Here is a 17,200-nt window from a genome sequence, read left to right on the forward strand (position 1 = left end):
GTTCTTCTTGTCCCATTTTACTACGTTCATTATGAGTAATATACCAGGGTTACTTCATTCACTTTTCTTCATTACTGATTTCCTTATAAGGGCAGATGAAGTTTTTTAGGCTTAGCAAGCCTTATATTATTCTGGGCCAAACTTTGGTGAAAACACCACACGGCACATTCTGACAAGAAACAGGATCTGGACAAACCACAACAATTTGCAAAATTCAGAATGTACTTAGATATTATTTTAGTGTAATTGCTTAATCGAGTTATATTAATGATGCATTATTAATCTGATGTAAAATTCTTAGGAAATATGTTCCTAGCTCTACAGTTTCTTCTATGTATATATTTGATGTAATTAACCATTTCTGTTACTCAGTTTACCCTTTTATATCTATCTTTAGTGGTTTATATGGTTTATACACTACTTACCTTTTCATGTACATATCTTGTATCCTGTACCTGTCAACTTCAAACTTAAACATTAGTTTAAGTAGTAGCTTTGAAGTCCTATGAAAAATCTCAGAAGTCGGTATTTTGTTATCAGTGTCTAAAATATACCAATGGTAGCCTTTTTCCCTACATTTTATTAGAGACTTTTATCTTTTTTATGTAAAAAACTTAATGCCATTGATAAAATAATTTTTAAAAAGCATTTCTCTAGTTTGTAGCAAATACTGTGGTGGTGTTCTGTGGAGGTGGCCCTAAACTTTTAATCTTGGTGAAAACAGTGGCCAGCTTCAAGAGACCCACATATGATAGCTATCATTTTCTCTTTCAAAAACTTTGAAGTGTTGAGCTGACATGCTAAAAACTCTTCTCAATACTTGAATGCAATAAAATTCTTAAATTTTTACAATTCCAACGCAAGTGTAAGTTTGGAAAAGCATCTGAAGTTTCCTATTTTCATGCCAAAAATAATTTCAGGGTGTCTCCAGAACTCTTTCTGGATGAAATAACAGTTTAGAACAGACCACTTAAATTGACAAACTGAAAGAGAATTTATATAGTTTTCCTTTAAAGGGTCTTTATGAAATAATAAAAATTTTAAAGTAAAGGAAATATTTCTATCACAAAAACTATGGTAAACTTTCTTTAATTGTATTTTAAGTTTAGAAAATATTTTAATGGGATTTAATTTACTTGAATTCCTGAGACTTACACATATCTGAAACAAATCCTTTTGAATCATAAATGTTGGGGGTTGGCTAGCACTGCTTTGTGGGGAGGTATTCCTGTAGTTGTGCCCTTCCAGTCCATTAGCCTTGACTAAATTCTGTCTGTAAATGTCTTACTTCCAATCACTTAGTTTTTGTACAAAGGGAAATTTCAGCTCTTCAGCAGGACTCATTTATCATACAGTTCATGCTGAAAAATTGAGTAACATGAAAAAACTTGAAAAGTCTTTGCAAATTCACTAAATGTTTTATCAAAATAAGCCTTTGATTTAGTTTCCCTAATTTACAGCCAACTGCAGATGGTTCAAATTGATTTGTAACAAACGTGAGCTGTTAGTTCCCTTGCTGAATTCCATGACTGTATGTAGTGGGTTGATCCTGGCTAGATGCCAGGGTCTCACCAAAGCTGCTCTATCACTCCCCTTCCTCAGCAGGGCAGGGGAGAGAAAAACTATAATGAAAAGCTTGTGAGTTGAGATAAGAACAAGGAGAGATCATTCACCAATTGCTGTCATGGGCAAAACAGACTTGACCTGGGGAAAGTAACAATTTATTGCCAATCAAATCAGAGTAGGATAATGAGAAATAAAACAAAATCCTAAAACACCTTCCCCCCACCCCTCCCTTCTTCCTGGGCTCAACTTTACTCCTGAGTTCTCTACCTCCTTCCCTCTAGCGGCACAGGGGGACAGGGGATGGGGGTTGTGGTCAGTTCCATCAGACATTGTCTCAGCTGCTCCTTCCTCCTCAAGAGGAGGACTCCTCACTCTTCCCCTGCTCCAGCATGGGGTCCCTCTCACGGGAGACAGTCCTCCTCAAACTTCTCCAACATGAATTCTTCGCATGGGCTGCAGTTCTTCACAAACTGCTCCAGTGTGGGTCCTTTTCCACGGGCTGCAGTCCTTCAAGGAACAGACTGCTCCAACATGGGTCGCCCACGGGGTCACAAGTCCTGCCAGCAAACCTGCTCCAGTGTGGGCTTCCCACAATGTCACAGCCTTCTTTGGGCATCCACCTGCTCTGGCCTGGGGATATGTGCTCCACCGTGGACCTCCCTGGGCTGCAGGGGGACAGCCTGCCTCACCATGGTCTTCCCCACGGGCTGCAGGGGAATCTCTGCTCCAGTGCCTGGAGCATCTCCTCCCCCTCCTTCTGCACTGACCTGTGGGTCTGCGGGGCTGTTTCCCTCGCATATTCTCACTCCTCTCTCCGGCTGCAGTTTCTGTTCTGCAGCAGCTTTTTCCTCTTCTTAAATACATTATCCCAGAGGTGCTACCACTGTTACTGGCAGGCTCAGCCTTGGCCAGCAGCGGGTCTGTCTTGGAGCCAGCTGGCATTGGCTCTCTTGGACATGGTGGAAGCTTCTAGCAGCTTCTCACAGAAGCCACCCCTGCAGCCCGTTCCCCACTACCAAAACCTTGACATGCAAACCCAGTACAGTGTTGTGATCATTACTGCTGCAACATCCTTTAACAATATGATTCATATTCTCTTTAATATTTGGAATTGAGGTCGGTAATAAATGCATTTTTGCTGAATTTTGAGGGTTTCCAAATATAGTTCAGTCACCTGATCGCTATATTTACAGATTCATTCTTTATGACAAGTCCCTAGTAATCCTCCTTGCCCTCCCTGCAACCTCTCCTGCCCACCTTACCCTCCCTCCTCAAGGACTACACCAGTCCTTTTTACACTATTTCTTTTCAAATGAGGGGTTTAATTGTCCTATACATAAACAGTTCTATTAATATCACTACATGTTCCTTATTACTTCCCTTCTCTGTATTGGTGGGACTGTGCACACTGGGAGCTACTTCATTTTAAGGGTAAATAAATTCTTCAACTCTGCAGGTGAGGAAAGTTTCAGTATCTGCAGCATACTTCAGGAAAACTCTTACAAATACACTATTTAAACTTGAAAACATACCTATGCACACAGTAACATAATATATGTTAGAAGTAATACTACTTCACTGTATCACTTCGTTAAATAACCTGAAAAACTACACAGAAAATGGTACTTTAAAACTGCATCAATTTCTGTTGTCATCAAGGTTTGTAGATGAACCTTAACTTTTAAGATGTCCTTCAATTTCAGTAGCTAATCACAAATTGTCTGCAATAAAATAAATATTGTATAAAATTTAACACTAAAAAAAAACCCCACCCCCCCAAAAAACTAAAATTGGCTACATCACTATTGGGAGTGTTAAATTACTGTTTAATAAGATTTTGGCTACTGTGAAACAGTAGGAAACTGTTAATTGTAATCTACCTCCTGCAAAAAAAATCCTGCACTGAAGAATCAGCTGATCAGATTATCAGATTTCTGATACAAACATACAAAAGTGGTTAACTTCAGCAAGTACTGTTGTTATTGGACAACTGTGTTTTGTGATTCTCCTCTTAATCCTGTTCTGGATATTAAACTTTTAAAAACTTGTCCAGGAAGTAGCTTTGAGGACAAGTATAGTAAGTGTTGTAATAGAAGAGGTGTGTTAGGTTACATGATTAAGAAGCTTGTCTGCAAACAAAGAAGAGAGGCACAATGGCAAGTGGAGGAACCCCAATAATACCTTGCCCTGGCTACTTACAGACCCATCCCAGGAGAGCCATCAGCCCATTGAAGTCCCATCTCCACACCTACAAGGGAGCACAGAGGTACAAGGCAGGTGGAGGAACTCCAGTAACCCAATTAGAGAAACAGCCCCTGCCCAGCTCCTACCAGGGCTGTCCCAGGAGGGCCTCAGTACCATGGGATGGGGACACACAGTCTCTACTTGTTCTGGACATATTTTTAGTTCTTGATGGTGAGCAGGTTGGTTGCATAGTTTGACCATGTACTTGAGCACACAAACACTATCCTGTCAATCGGGTCAAGAGGTTGGCCCTATTTTGTTTACTTCTACTGAAACAGAAGTTCACTAACTTTTCACTATCTAGGCCTAATGTATGCTAACTGCCACAGTGAATTGCACTGTTGCAACTCCATTGACTGTTTTGGCTGTTAGTTGACTCTACTGGAAGCTTGTGGTGACTTCGTCAGAGAAAGGTGCTGACTTTGAAGACACCGATATTTAGTAAGACAAATCTTGCTGACTTCTTGAAGGTCTTTATAGTTCTGTCTGTCTTCAGAGTGGTAAATTATTCAGCACAGTACACATTTTTTTTCTGAGAAAATTCCTGAAATTTTTTTTAAACATAGATTAAAAATCATCCATTTAGCAGTTTGTTATCACTTAGTTAAGTGAAGTCTGAAGTGAGTACCAGATGAAGTTTAAAGTTTGAAATTAGCTATGAGAAAGGACAAGACATCAGTGAAGATTCTATTGAAAAAAGACCTTAAAATTATCTCACAGTTGTGTGGGCCTGTGTGAAAGATTTTGAAATATACCTTCCTTTTTGTATATGTAGTGTGGGTAGATATTTGTTAATGAGAAAGTGTTTGTGACTTTTTATCAGCTTTTTCCCATGTTCAGGTTTTATTTTGTCATTGGTGCTTTTGACAGTGCTGTGGCTAGACAACTGTACCTGGTTGATTGTTCACTCTGGACTCTCTGAAGTCTGGATACCTTGGTGTCTAGCAGACATTTATTGTCCTACTTTATTCATTAAACCATTGCATTGCATTTCAGGATTGTTTGCTTATAGATGCGTGTTTAATGTCTCTTAATATTCAAATAAAAATAATTCAATTGACAACATTGCATGTCTTCTGTCCCTAAAGATATTTACTGCTTTGAATTTACTGTTTTCTTTACCAAGTTATGTGAAGTCCACGTTCACATTACTTGAATGTTCTTTGTAATCCTTCACTTGAGATCAGAGAGCTTTTTCTCTTCACAGTATTTCTGAAGTTCATTAGCATTTTGCCCTTTCTGTTCTCTGCCAATGGGTGTGCAAAGAAGAGAATGCCCAGTGCTGTTTTAGTCCCAATCAGCTACCCTACCGAAGTAGCACTTTTTGTACTTTACTAGCTCAAGAAGCTTGAATTCCATTCTCTGATTGGCATTGAAGTAAGCTCTGACATTCTTTCAAAATGAAAATTACAAAGATTGGAAGCTTAAACTTCAGATCTATCTACTTTGGACATTTACAAGAACCTCATGAGATTCAGGACTCCATGGCTGCCATGAGCTGGCCAACTCCAAGTCAGATTGTATATCACCAGAGAAAGTTCCCATAGAAAGTACTATAAAAGGATACTCTTGTCCTTCATCAAAATGAAGGTAAGCATCTCAAGCCTAGATGGTCACCATTGCAGTGGTCTGTCAGGCAGGCTGAAACATACCTTGCTACTGATCTTCATGGTGAGTGCAAAAGTGGAGATATACATGCATGTTTTTCTTCTTCACCTTCATGACAGGCATGACTTGCAGTTTCATTGGTCTTAAAAGCACCAGCGTCTTATGCCTCTGAGGCATGAGCAGAATAGTATTTGGTCTTGGTGGGTATGAGGATGTCTCCTGGACCTCCCCCTCTGTTTCTGACACCATTAAGGGCTTTGAATTCAGTGCAGTCTGTTGCAGAAGACTCTTGCTCCCAGTATGGTAGTGCGCTAGCCTGTTATCTCTGTGATGATGACCGTCTTTATTCAAGAACATACTTCACTGTTGCACTTTATTTTACAGACTGGCCAGTTACAGAGGTGCACGTTTGCTCTGTATAATTTCTCTTGGAAAACAAATCTAGTCATACAAAGCAGGTGAAATGGAGAATCTGACATTTTAACAGTAACGTTTACTCTCTTTACCTATTGGGTTACTAGATTCATTAAATGCCTTCTCAAGACAAGCTCCATGTGTAAGATTTACTCAGACTGGCCTTGCATGTCCCAGTTGTATTAGCATGAAAGGATGAGGTGCAGCTATATCTACTTTCAGAAATGACACCGTTTTTTTTTTCTCTCAAGAGAGCATAAGCTTCCCAGACATTATTCAGAATTAGATATTTGCATGTTCTGTCTTCCTAGAGAGAAGATGCTTGCCCCATTTATAACTCTGAGCAATGCTTCTTTCAGGATCTACTAAGTGCATTCCTGTAGGGATTCCCTTTAATGAGGAGGCAGAGCCATTGCAAAGCCTAATGAGCATTCTATGCTAGTTATTCACATCTGAGTGCCATTGCCTGCTAATGAGGCTGTACTGGAGCCAGCTGGCCTATTTTTGGAAGTTCTTTCTTCTGTCATCTTGCTGTGAACATAATTGATAGAAAAACATCTGAACTCTGGAATTGGTACTTCCTATATGTTTGTCCTATCCTCTTATCTGTGGTTGTGACTGCCAGAGGGCTAGGTTCTGTAAATTCAGGGATAAGACTGTAAATTTTTGAGTGATCCGAAAAATGTTCCATCCTCTCTCACTGCTGTTTCAGCTTGCAAAATTGGAGGCTCTGTTTAACCTCTCAGGTTTGAATTCCCAGATAAATTGCCATCTTTCTCCGACTTTTTCACCAATGCTGGAAAGGTTCTCCTTTCAGTCCTTGTTAAAGCCCCAGTTGTCTTCAAAGTCTCCTTTCAAACTTTTCAAGGTGCTGCAGATGTGGTGTCTCAGTTGTGGAATCGTTTGTTCTAAGGAGACAATATTTACTCTTCAGGACTGTGTCTTGTCTAGAGACATGCAGGTATTGTTGAGGGCCTTTCATTTGATGATAGTTTTCTGTTCAGTTCCTCTAACAGTCAGATTATTTGCTCCCTCAAATACTGTGCAAAAAGAGGTGATAACTGTAGAAAACCTACAGGTTCTGGGCTCTCAAACCAGTAGGACCCACTGAAATGTAGATTTTCCTCACATTCAGTTTGCACCCTATTCACACTTAGACTGGCACATTTTCTATATCTGAGTGTCAGACAACTAGCACTGAGTGTTGGAGGTGGCAGTCATTATGCAATATAGATTGCCTCATTATTACCCCACAAACCGTTATCTGTAACCCTTTCCAGAGGAACCTAGCCTGAGAAATTGGTTGCCTGAATATGAAGTCTGTATTGTTGTTTCAGTGCTATAGAACCAATTCCAGGGCAGCTCAATGCCAGCTATTCCTTAAAGCTAAAGAAGATGGGCAGTGGCACTGCATTCTGCATTTAAACAGGTGGAACTCTTACATGCTCATCTTCAAGGTCATATTAGTCAGTATTTCCCTGGCAATTGGAAGGACTGGTCTGTAATGCTGAATCTCCAGGTTATATATTTTCCTACAGTGATAAGACCAGCTTGAAATTATTTTGTTATTTTCTCACAAGGCATTATTGCTAGTTAAAGGTCTTTCTATTTTGCTGATCTGCAACCACTGAAGTTTTTGCAAGGGTGCTGACTTTACATTTAAGGATTTTTTTCTTAATGAATGGTTTGTAAGGGAATTTGTAAGAGAACAAACTCTTTAGTGTCTGCAAATTGTCCAATACTTTTTTCATGCTTGTAGTCTCAAGATAAGCATACAAAGTTTGTACTTAATAGCATCACAAACTGTAGAGGTCACTTGGTAGAGTTTTTAGTTCCTGAATAATGAGAACTTTTTGTTCTGTAGAGAAATTGTATGATAATCTCAATTAAGCATTTCACCTCTTCGCCAGCCATCATGGTAATAATTATCCTTCTTTTATAAGGCATGTGTCCTTGAGAACCGTGGTGATATGTCAAGCCAAACCTCACCCCCACTGCTTTCAGCTATGATTATACTGTGTGTACTTTTCACATCTACTCAACAATCAAGAATTCCTTTTTTTTCTGACATACACACCCACATATCTTCAGGGGATTGACTCTCCAGTTTCCCCTATCCTACAGAGTGATAATTCCAGACACATGTATCTCTTGGGGTTGGGGATCCCTTGGCCTTCATGTTCATAGGATGAAATGAAGCATGTCTTCGCATAAATGTCTTCGTGTGCAAATCTCAGTTTGAGACAGGCAGACATTGACTGCCATGTGTTATAGCTGCAGGCAGGGTGGCAGAAGGTTCTCTATCAAATGGCAACTGTTTGGTGACCAGTTTGTCAGAAATGGGGCTTGCTTATCAACAGTTTACTTCAGGCCTCCAGCTCTTCTGGAGATGATCAGAGTTATATTTTTCAGAATCTACCATATGACACAATAATCTTTTAGAAGTGGCATAAATCTATTTGACTTTTCATACCAAAGGAAATGTTTGATGCTGTTTCTTCAAAGTACTGTCATTGCCCAGACTACATCTCAAATAAGTCCCTAATGGCACAGTTAACTGGGCTCAAATACTTCAGTAGGAAGAATTTTGGTTCAGGTAATGGTAATTCTGATACCAGTGCTTTCTATTTGAGGTGGAATAACCTGCAGAATTGTGGTGCTGGGGACTTCTGGGTTTTTTGTTACATTTCTGAAATTTCTATTTCTTCCTTTCCTGTCAAAGCTGGGGTCGTGGTCATTTGTTCCTTGAAACATTTTACCATGTAAGGTCAATATCACCCTGATAACTAAGTCATTTCTACTACTGCTGTTACTACCAAATTTCAAGAGTTTTTCAAGCTTGTCCTGGGTTTGGCTGGGATACAGTTAATTTTCTTTCTAGTAGCTGGTATAGTGTTATGTCTTGGATTCAGTATGAGAAGAATGTTGAAAACACAGTGATCTTCATAGTTGTTGCTAAGTAGTGTTTCTACTAACTCCAGGATTTTTCAGCTTCTCATGCCCAGCCAGCAAGAAGGCTGGAGGGGCACAAGGAGTTGGGAGGGGACACAGCCAGGGCAGCTGACCCCAACTGGCCAGAGGGGTATTCCATACCATATGACATCATGCCCAGTATATAAACTGGGGGGAGTTGGTCTGGGGGGTGGATCGCTGCTCAGGAACTAACTGGGCATCAGTTGGCAAGTAGTGAGCAATTGCATTGTCCATCACTTGTTTTGTCTATTCCAATTCTTTTCTTTTTATTGTAATTTTATTATTGTTATTATCATCATTATTAGATTCTTCCTTTCTGTTCTATTAAACTCTTCTTATCTCAACCCACGAGTTTTACCTTTTTCCTTCCCATTCTCTCCCCATCCCACTGGGTGGGGGGGAGTGAGCGAGCAGCTGCGTGGTGCTTAGTTGCTGGCTGGTGTTAAACCACGACAAGCTTCAAGTACTGTTCAAAAGAAAAAATGCAGCTTTTTCATCTTCTGAAAATCTGAGATTTCAATTTCAACATCCTGTTGCTACAGAGGCTAAAATGGGTAATTTTTGGTCTTGAGCTGTTGAAGGGTGACAGATTTAAAACCATATGATTTGAAGACGCTGATAAAACTGTGAATTGTACTGTGTAACATTTGGAATGACCAGATTCTTTTTTTCTGTTATTTGAAGAAAATTATCCTGTTTGATCTTAAAGTATTGTACTTTATAAGTCATACCACATTAAATGGAAGAGTGCCATAAGTTTTGTATGTATTTAAATCGTCATTTAAAATTTCACAACAAAAACTTGAATAGTTTCCCAATCCACTGTTTTCCTTGTGAAATTCAGACTTAGCATGTAGCACTGAGGAGATCCAGGAGAGCAGTCATGTATCTCTCTGATTACTGGCAAATGACTGCAGTGGTATAGGAGCAGCTTTCCCTGATGTATTCCTTATAAACTTAAACATCAACTTCTAAACAAGAGTTTCAGTGAGCTTGCATAAATTTGCATAAGTATTTGTTCCTCTATTCATAATTTCTAAACTTTTATCTGCTTCTAAGAACTATTTTCCCACCAGTTGTTTATTATACCACAGTCTTGCTAAACTTATTTAAAACTGTTGACCCCTGTAAAAGATTTCAAAACAATTAAGGAAACTAATAAGCAAAATACAAACAACAGTAAAGTTTACATTAATGTTTTGTCATAACAGAAGAACTGGAGTGCCCTCTAGTTCTCTTAGAAAAACCTAAAAAATACAATCAATTTGAAAATATGATTTTACCTTAATGTCTTCTTGGAAAGTAATTTTATTAAAATAATTATTTTCAAGACAGACATAAAGAAATAAAGAGCTAGAAATAAAATGAGCATAAGCAATAGCATTAGTTTTGAAAAAAGATCTAGAAGTAATTGCCAAGGTGTGTGCTAATGGACACACCAATAGACATTAGGATATTGCAGAACTTCTCATTTATAGTATAGCATCATGCAAAAAAGTTGCATCTCAATATTTGTACTTCCACCCCTCCCATCCCACCCCCCACAAAAGGCTGCTGGCACTGAATTTTACAAGATTATGTGTGGCTTTTCTGTTCCTGTATTGCTCTTTATGCTAAGGATCTTGTTTTGTGTTTTCTGGTGTTGCAGCAGCATGTTTTTAATTGCTGTCTGGGTGAATTATACTTTATTTTGCAACTACTGAATCTGATATAGTGGTGAGATTATTATGTGTCTTCATAAACATTTCAGAATGTTGTAAAATAAGGCTGGTGTGTAGTTTTAAATATATTTTGGGTATTTTGTTTAAGGAATATTTGCAAAAGGATGCTTTTCACAAATCAGTAAGTTGTAGAGTCATTTCTAAATAAAATATCAATGGGAGGCTGGAAAATGGAGTTCTGATATTGTTGTTTCATCCCATTTAAACTTTTTATGCTATTTCCTTTAAAATTGAAACTGATTTGTTTCTTACTAGTTAGAATAAATATGCAACTCATTTACCAATTCACTTAGGATAAGCCAACTTTTTTACACAGGACAAGTGACAGAAAAGGGAAACTATAGCATGCCATCAGTTTTGTGGCTTGAAAGCTTACTTTGTGCTTATCTGCGTCAGTTTTAACTTTCATAAATTATATCAAGGAACTGAGTTGATGTAGTTGTATTTTCTTACAGTGGAATTCCTGGGAAGAAATGTGGAACAGTCATAGTAACAGCAGAGGAACTAGGCTGTTGCCGAGTAAGTGTGTGTTCATTGCTTTTTGAAAAATAAAATTAAAATGATGTGTGATTTACACTGCACCAGATTGTGAAAGTTATAATGTATAAATTTGCATTTTGATATATGTAAGAAGTTAAGATACTTTTTTCCTATCAGTTACTCTTAGTTTTAGATAGAAGAAGTAGAAAGAAGCAGAAAACAATATGAAGCATAAAGGTTTGGATTATTAGATGAGTTTTAAATCTAGTCTTTTTTTCCCTAAGTAATTAATCACATTTTAATCTCTTAGTGTCCAGTTTTTAACAAAGATCCATCTGTTACAGCCATGGAATTATAGTTCCATTATGGAATATTGACATTGCATGAACATCAAAGTAAAATTTTAACCTTGTAATTAAAAGGTTTTATGCTAATAGCGAGTCATATTATTTAAAAAATGTGAAATTAATGTTTATGGGGAAAAAACTAGTAAGGTATTTCAAAGAATCACCGTAAAAGAAGAGTTTAAACAGTTTTCTTTAAAGAAAGCGAAGACTTCCATGGCCTATTAATGGCAGATGCCTACGGGAAACAGAAACTGGAAGGAAGAATACAGAAGAATTACAGATGTGGGGTGATAAAGACTAGTTGGAATCTGAGGAAGGAGGCAGTTTGTCAAAGCATGGTATATATTGGATGGGGCTGTAGGGTGTATCTTTGAAGAGTTTGCAATGACAAGACAGCAAATCTTAAATGAAGAAAGCAATAGTATCAGACATTTTATGAGAATGTTCAGGGGATCTGGAGAGTACCAGATTAGATATATAAACCTACAAAAATACCTTGAGGCTTGAAGAGATTTGTTTCTGGGGCTTAGTTTTTGTAATTTGATGGTATTGAGGGGGTAATGCTTTGCCTTTTGTATAACTTCTAACTTTTATAATACGTCATAAGTGGTTAATTTTTTTCTATTTGTGCAGTAGTCATGTTTCTCTTTTTATTAATATATCCAATAGCTAATCTGTTTAGGCCTTATTTTCTTATGTTCATTAGATATTTGAAGTAAAAACCTTAATTTTGTGCTGTATTTCCAGCTTAGTCAAGTTTGTATTATTTCTCTGCAGAAGTGGTATAGTGGTATATTTGAATAGCACATTGGCTCAAATCTTACTTACCTTTTCCAGGCAACCTGCCAGTCCTGCACAGTTATGTTAATAGGGTGCACAAACTCAGTCTCATTTAACTGCCATCTAGCAGTAGGAAATTTTACATACGTGATGACTAGTTCAAAATCACTGAAGGGAGGTGGCAAATAATTTGGGACTCAGTATCTCTCTCGCTCTTGCTCTCTCTTTTGCATTCTCCGTCATGCTCCTTCATGTGCACACTCTCTCACACAATCTCTTGCACTGTCTCACCAGCTGTCACATACTTTCTCTGGGATATTTTCCTACCTAAGTTTATTCAGTATTTGGATTAATTCTTATCTGATCTTCTGAGATTTTTTGCCAAACTTTTATAGTTCATATTCAGTACAGCAAAGATTTTTAGAATCACTGAATTGCTGATGTTGGAAGAGACCTTGTGAGATTGTCTAATCTGACCCTCCTGGCTCTTCTTAGAGCAGGTTACTCGTTGGCTCTGTGCAGTCAGGTTTTGAGTATGCCCAAGCAGACACCACAGTCTCTCTGTTTCAGTGTTCTGCCACACTCACAGTAAAAAGGTTTTTTCTTGTATTTAAATGGAATTGCCTGTATTTCAATTTGTATCTGTTACCACCTGTTCTTCCACTGGATACCACTAACCAGAGTCTGTTTACTCCCTCCCATCAGGTATTTATACAAATTGATAAGACCCCCCTGAGCCTTCTCTTCTCCAGGCTAAATAATTCCAGCTCTCTCAGCCTCTTCTCATATGAGAGATGGTCCAATCCCTTAATCATTTCAGTGACCTTTTTGCTGGAATCACTCCAGCCTGTCCACGTCTTTCTTGTACTGGAGAGCCCAGAACTGAACAAAGTATTCCAGGGTGGCCTCACCAGTGCCGAGTTACTTCTTTCAACTTTCTGTCAGCACTCTTCCTAATGCAGCCCAGGATCTTTGCTGCCAAGGGCACATTGGTGAGCTTGGTGTCCACCAAGACCCCCTAGTCCTTTTCTGCAAAGCTGCTTTCCAGCTGTTTGGCCTGCAGCCTGTACTGGTGCATGGGGTTATTCCCCTCCAAGTGCAGTACTTGAAATTTCCCTCTGTTGAACTCTGTAAAGTTCATGTTGGTTTGTTTTTCCAGCCTGTACAGGTGCATTGGAATGGCAGCACAACTATCTGGTGTATAAGCTGCGACTTCTAGTATTGTATCATTTGCAAGCTTGCTGAGGGTCTACTCTGTCCCATCATCCATGTCATGAATGAAGATGTTCAATATTACTGGCCCCATTTTTGACATCTGGGATACAGCACTAGTGACTGGTGTCCAGCTGGACTTTGTGCTACTGATCATGACACTTTGAAGCCCAGCAGTTCAGCCAGTTTTCAGTCTTCCTCACTGTGCAGTTATCTAGTCTGTAATTCATCGGTTTGTGAACAAGGATATTATGGGAGACAGCGTCTAAGGCCATGCTAAGGTCAACAATAAACAACATCCTCTAGTCTCACCTCACCCACTGAGACACTCATTTCATGAGGGAAGGCTTCAGGTTGATCAGGCATGAATTTCCGCTTTGTAAATCCATGCTGATGACTCTCAGCCACCTTGTCTTCCATGTGTTTGGAAATGTTTTCCAGGATTGTTTGCTCTATCATCTTGTCAGGGATTGAGGAAATACTGGCCTGGATCCTCTCCCTTGTCCTTTCTCAAAGACAGGAGTGACATTTTCTTTCTCTAAGTCCTCAGGAACTTTCCCTGAACATTATGACTTTCCAAAGATAATCGAAAGTGGCCTTACAGTGACATTGGCCAACTCCATCAGCACTCACAGGCGCATCCTATCAGGTCCCGTGGGCTTCTGTATGTCTAGTCTGTTTAAATGTTCCCTTACCTGGTCCTTCCCTACCAAGGGCAAGTCATCCCTGTTTCAGACTTTCTCAGGTCTGGGTCTCGGGTGGCCAAGATTCTTGAAGGCAAATCTTACCAGCAAAGACCAAGGCATAGAAAGCTCTGAGAAACACAAACTTTTCCATGTCCATTGTCACCTAGTCCCCTGCCCTACTCAGTGGTGAGCCCACATTTTCCCTAGTCTTCCTCTTGCTGCTGTTACACCTGTAGACCTGTTTATGGAACACAGTCTTCCAGCAGGCCCTGCCCCAGTTAGCTGGTGAGTCTGCAGTTTTTATCTTTGCATTTATAATCCTTCTTGCATTCTTGACTCTGCCCAAGGAGGAGACCATGTGTGACTATCAGTTTGGCTGACCACAGCAAAGAAACTTTTCTCCTTATTCGTCATCAGAATGGGTGTATTTGGTATCTTCCAGGATCATTTTCTGGAAGCTTCTAGACTCTTAATAGCAAGTTGCTAAGCCATTTGCTTTACAGACAGCTGGAGCAGACAACTGCAGGTTTAAGTCACTGAAGGAATAAGGCTTAATCCTGTCTCACTGGAGTTTTTAAAATTAATTCTAATATGCATTTTTTGCCTGTGCATCTACTTCCCTGAGAATGCAACTTTGGATATCAGAAAATACTGGAAATATCCTGAGGCATTTAGCACAGAAATTTACCCTTCCTCTGCATCCCTTTACAAAGGACTTCTTGGTTCCAGCAGTTCAAATTGCACTATAAAGACATTACAGGAATGTGAATATGTAGAGGGCATCTAGAAGGCAGATACCCTCATTGATTTTGTTTTCTATTTGTATGGTTATTAGTCAATGATTTTTTAATTTTAATTTAGTGTAGTAAACTGTATGTATGTAACTTTTCTGTATTACCTATTTCAGGATTCAGTTTTAATGCAATTTTGTGCGAACAAACTAGACAAGAAGGACTTCTTTGGGAAATCTGATCCTTTCCTTGTATTTCATCGAAGCAATGAAGATGGCAGGTAGATGCCTGTTAAGTATTTCTGCTGCTAAACAGTAGGCAACTTATTTATTTGCAGATGGTAATATAGTTTTGGTTTTTTATATTTGTCAGATTAAGCTGTATTTCTTTTATAATGCTTGTTGGATTTAAGTATATCATGTTATGCAGTATAAGAATAAAACTATTGTAACAAATAGATCAAATATTGCAACTCAGAGTTTTAAGAGTTAAATGTGTAATAAATATAGACACTGAAAATTAATTGTAATAAAAATAGTTAAATAGCATTACTTTTGTTGGGGTATAGTATGCCTTTAATTTAAATAGAATTCTCAAAATTGTAGCTGCAGAATATGCTAATGCTTAGAAATTGTTTTAGATAAAAACATTTTATACTGCAAATTTGGAAATATCTTTTATCTTTTTAACAGTTCTAGGAAATAGAATTCAAAAATATCTTAAATAGAAATTTTTTTTTTACAACTGGCTGTTGCTACTTCCATGCTTTAATTTGTTAAAGTGGGTTAATCTCTGCTGTTCTGCTGCTAAGACTTGACATGCTAACTTCTGGTCAACATACGGGTTACATGGGTGTCTATTGGCAAGTTAAGTTTTCTTGGAAACTGATAGTCCTCACCTATAACATTGTATCAAACGAAAGGCTAGACATGTATGATATTACTTGTTTCAGTAGCTTAACTGGAACAGTTGTTAACATAAACCTGTGTATGGGTATATGTGTGTCTGTTCCCTGCTCTTTTCCTCTTGGAGGCAGATTATAGGAACAGCTTCCTAAATAACCGCTGAAATATCTTAAATTGCAAACCTGGAGAAGTTATGGGTCCTTTGTGAATGGTATTAAGGTCATTAGTGAAATTTCTCTGGGCATTACTGGGAGTGCTAGTATATGCAGTTTCTCTTGGCCTTGAGTGCTATGCTTCCCCACTTCCTTCCAAGAGGTGAGTGTTGAGCCACTGATTCTTTATTGGTCTGCTGAATCCAACAGGAGGTTGGGGCACTACTTCTGCACCCATGGGCAGAAGGATGACCCCTTTTCTGTCTCAGCTTCAGGCATGCCTTCTGAATCATAGCCAGGATAAAAACACAGGCCTTCAGAATGTAAGGAAGATATTCCCTCAAAGGACAACTTTAGTTATATCTGTATGTAGAATTTCAGTAGTGATTTCACCAGTGACCTTGTGTCCTGATTTCTTTTGAACAGTTCAGTCCCCAAGATGAAGATTCAAAATAAATATTTTAATTTTGCATCATTTAGAGAAAGCAGAATGCATTAAAACAATTCATTGTATTTCACCTGAGAGAAGGTGATCGTGGGATCTCACAGAGGCTTATATGTTTTACTTGAGACAGCCCTGGTTAAAAAATCATAGACATAAAATGGGGAACAAAAATCAGAAAGCCACAACTCCCTTGGCTTAGTTTCTTAATCGCTTCGCTAAGCAAGAGTCAAATCCTTACCAGACTGCTTTATTTCTGGATCTGTGACTGACTACTGGCTGTACAAGACCTGTTTAAACAAGTGGGATGGAGATTGCTCTTGTCTGAAATAACTCACTGAATGGTAGTAATTCTTGTCGAAGTTTTGGGTAAAAACATTTTAGGTTTAGAGCTGTTTAGCACCCTAGTCTGTAATCTCTCTCAAACAGGTCTGTTCTCTTCAGTCCTCCCGTCTCTCTGATTTCACTGCATTTCTTTTTTTCTTACATTAAATTTTATATGGACATTGTATGAGTGAATAGAGATTACAGCTCTTTTGATTCCTATTTGATGACACAAAAGAAAAAATAAATAAATACAAAATATATCTTTTTTTTATTACAGTTTTACAATCTGCCACAAAACAGAAGTCATAAAAAATACATTAAATCCAGTGTGGCAGGCGTTCAAGATTTCTGTCAGAGCACTGTGTAATGGAGACTATGACCGGTAAGCTATAGGTTAAGCTTTCTTGGCACATACAGTTTTTTTCCCCCTAACTCATATATTCTTTTATATGTAAGTTTTTCCTGTGCAGTTCAGTTCCTGATGTTATTTAGGTTATTTAATCAGCATTTTGAAAAGATAATATGTGTTCAAAACAATTCATCACATTGAAGAATTTAGAAAAATAAAGCCAATATGCTAAATCTGTAGGAAATGTTAGTGGTGATTTCTGG

The 17,200-nt window shown here is 38.4% G+C and overlaps 1 protein-coding gene across 7 annotated transcripts in view; it reads left to right on the forward strand.

The window, feature by feature from the left end:
- Nucleotides 1-17,200, forward strand: part of CPNE8 (copine 8) — a 103,926-nt gene that overhangs the window by 41,523 nt on the left and 45,203 nt on the right. For 5 of the 7 annotated variants that reach the window (XM_069801872.1, XM_069801874.1, XM_069801876.1 and 2 more), the window contains 3 exons: nt 10,982-11,045; nt 14,939-15,042; nt 16,866-16,970. In XM_069801872.1, the coding sequence (XP_069657973.1) occupies nt 10,982-11,045; nt 14,939-15,042; nt 16,866-16,970 (273 nt within the window). Of the gene's footprint in view, nt 1-90; nt 1,009-3,767; nt 4,525-10,981; nt 11,046-14,938; nt 15,043-16,865; nt 16,971-17,200 lie in introns of those variants that run through there. The other 2 variants (XM_069801877.1, XM_069801878.1) reach the window with 2 other exon arrangements.

This window comes from Haliaeetus albicilla, chromosome 14 (assembly GCF_947461875.1).
Source record: "Haliaeetus albicilla chromosome 14, bHalAlb1.1, whole genome shotgun sequence".
NCBI lineage: Eukaryota > Metazoa > Chordata > Aves > Accipitriformes > Accipitridae > Haliaeetus > Haliaeetus albicilla.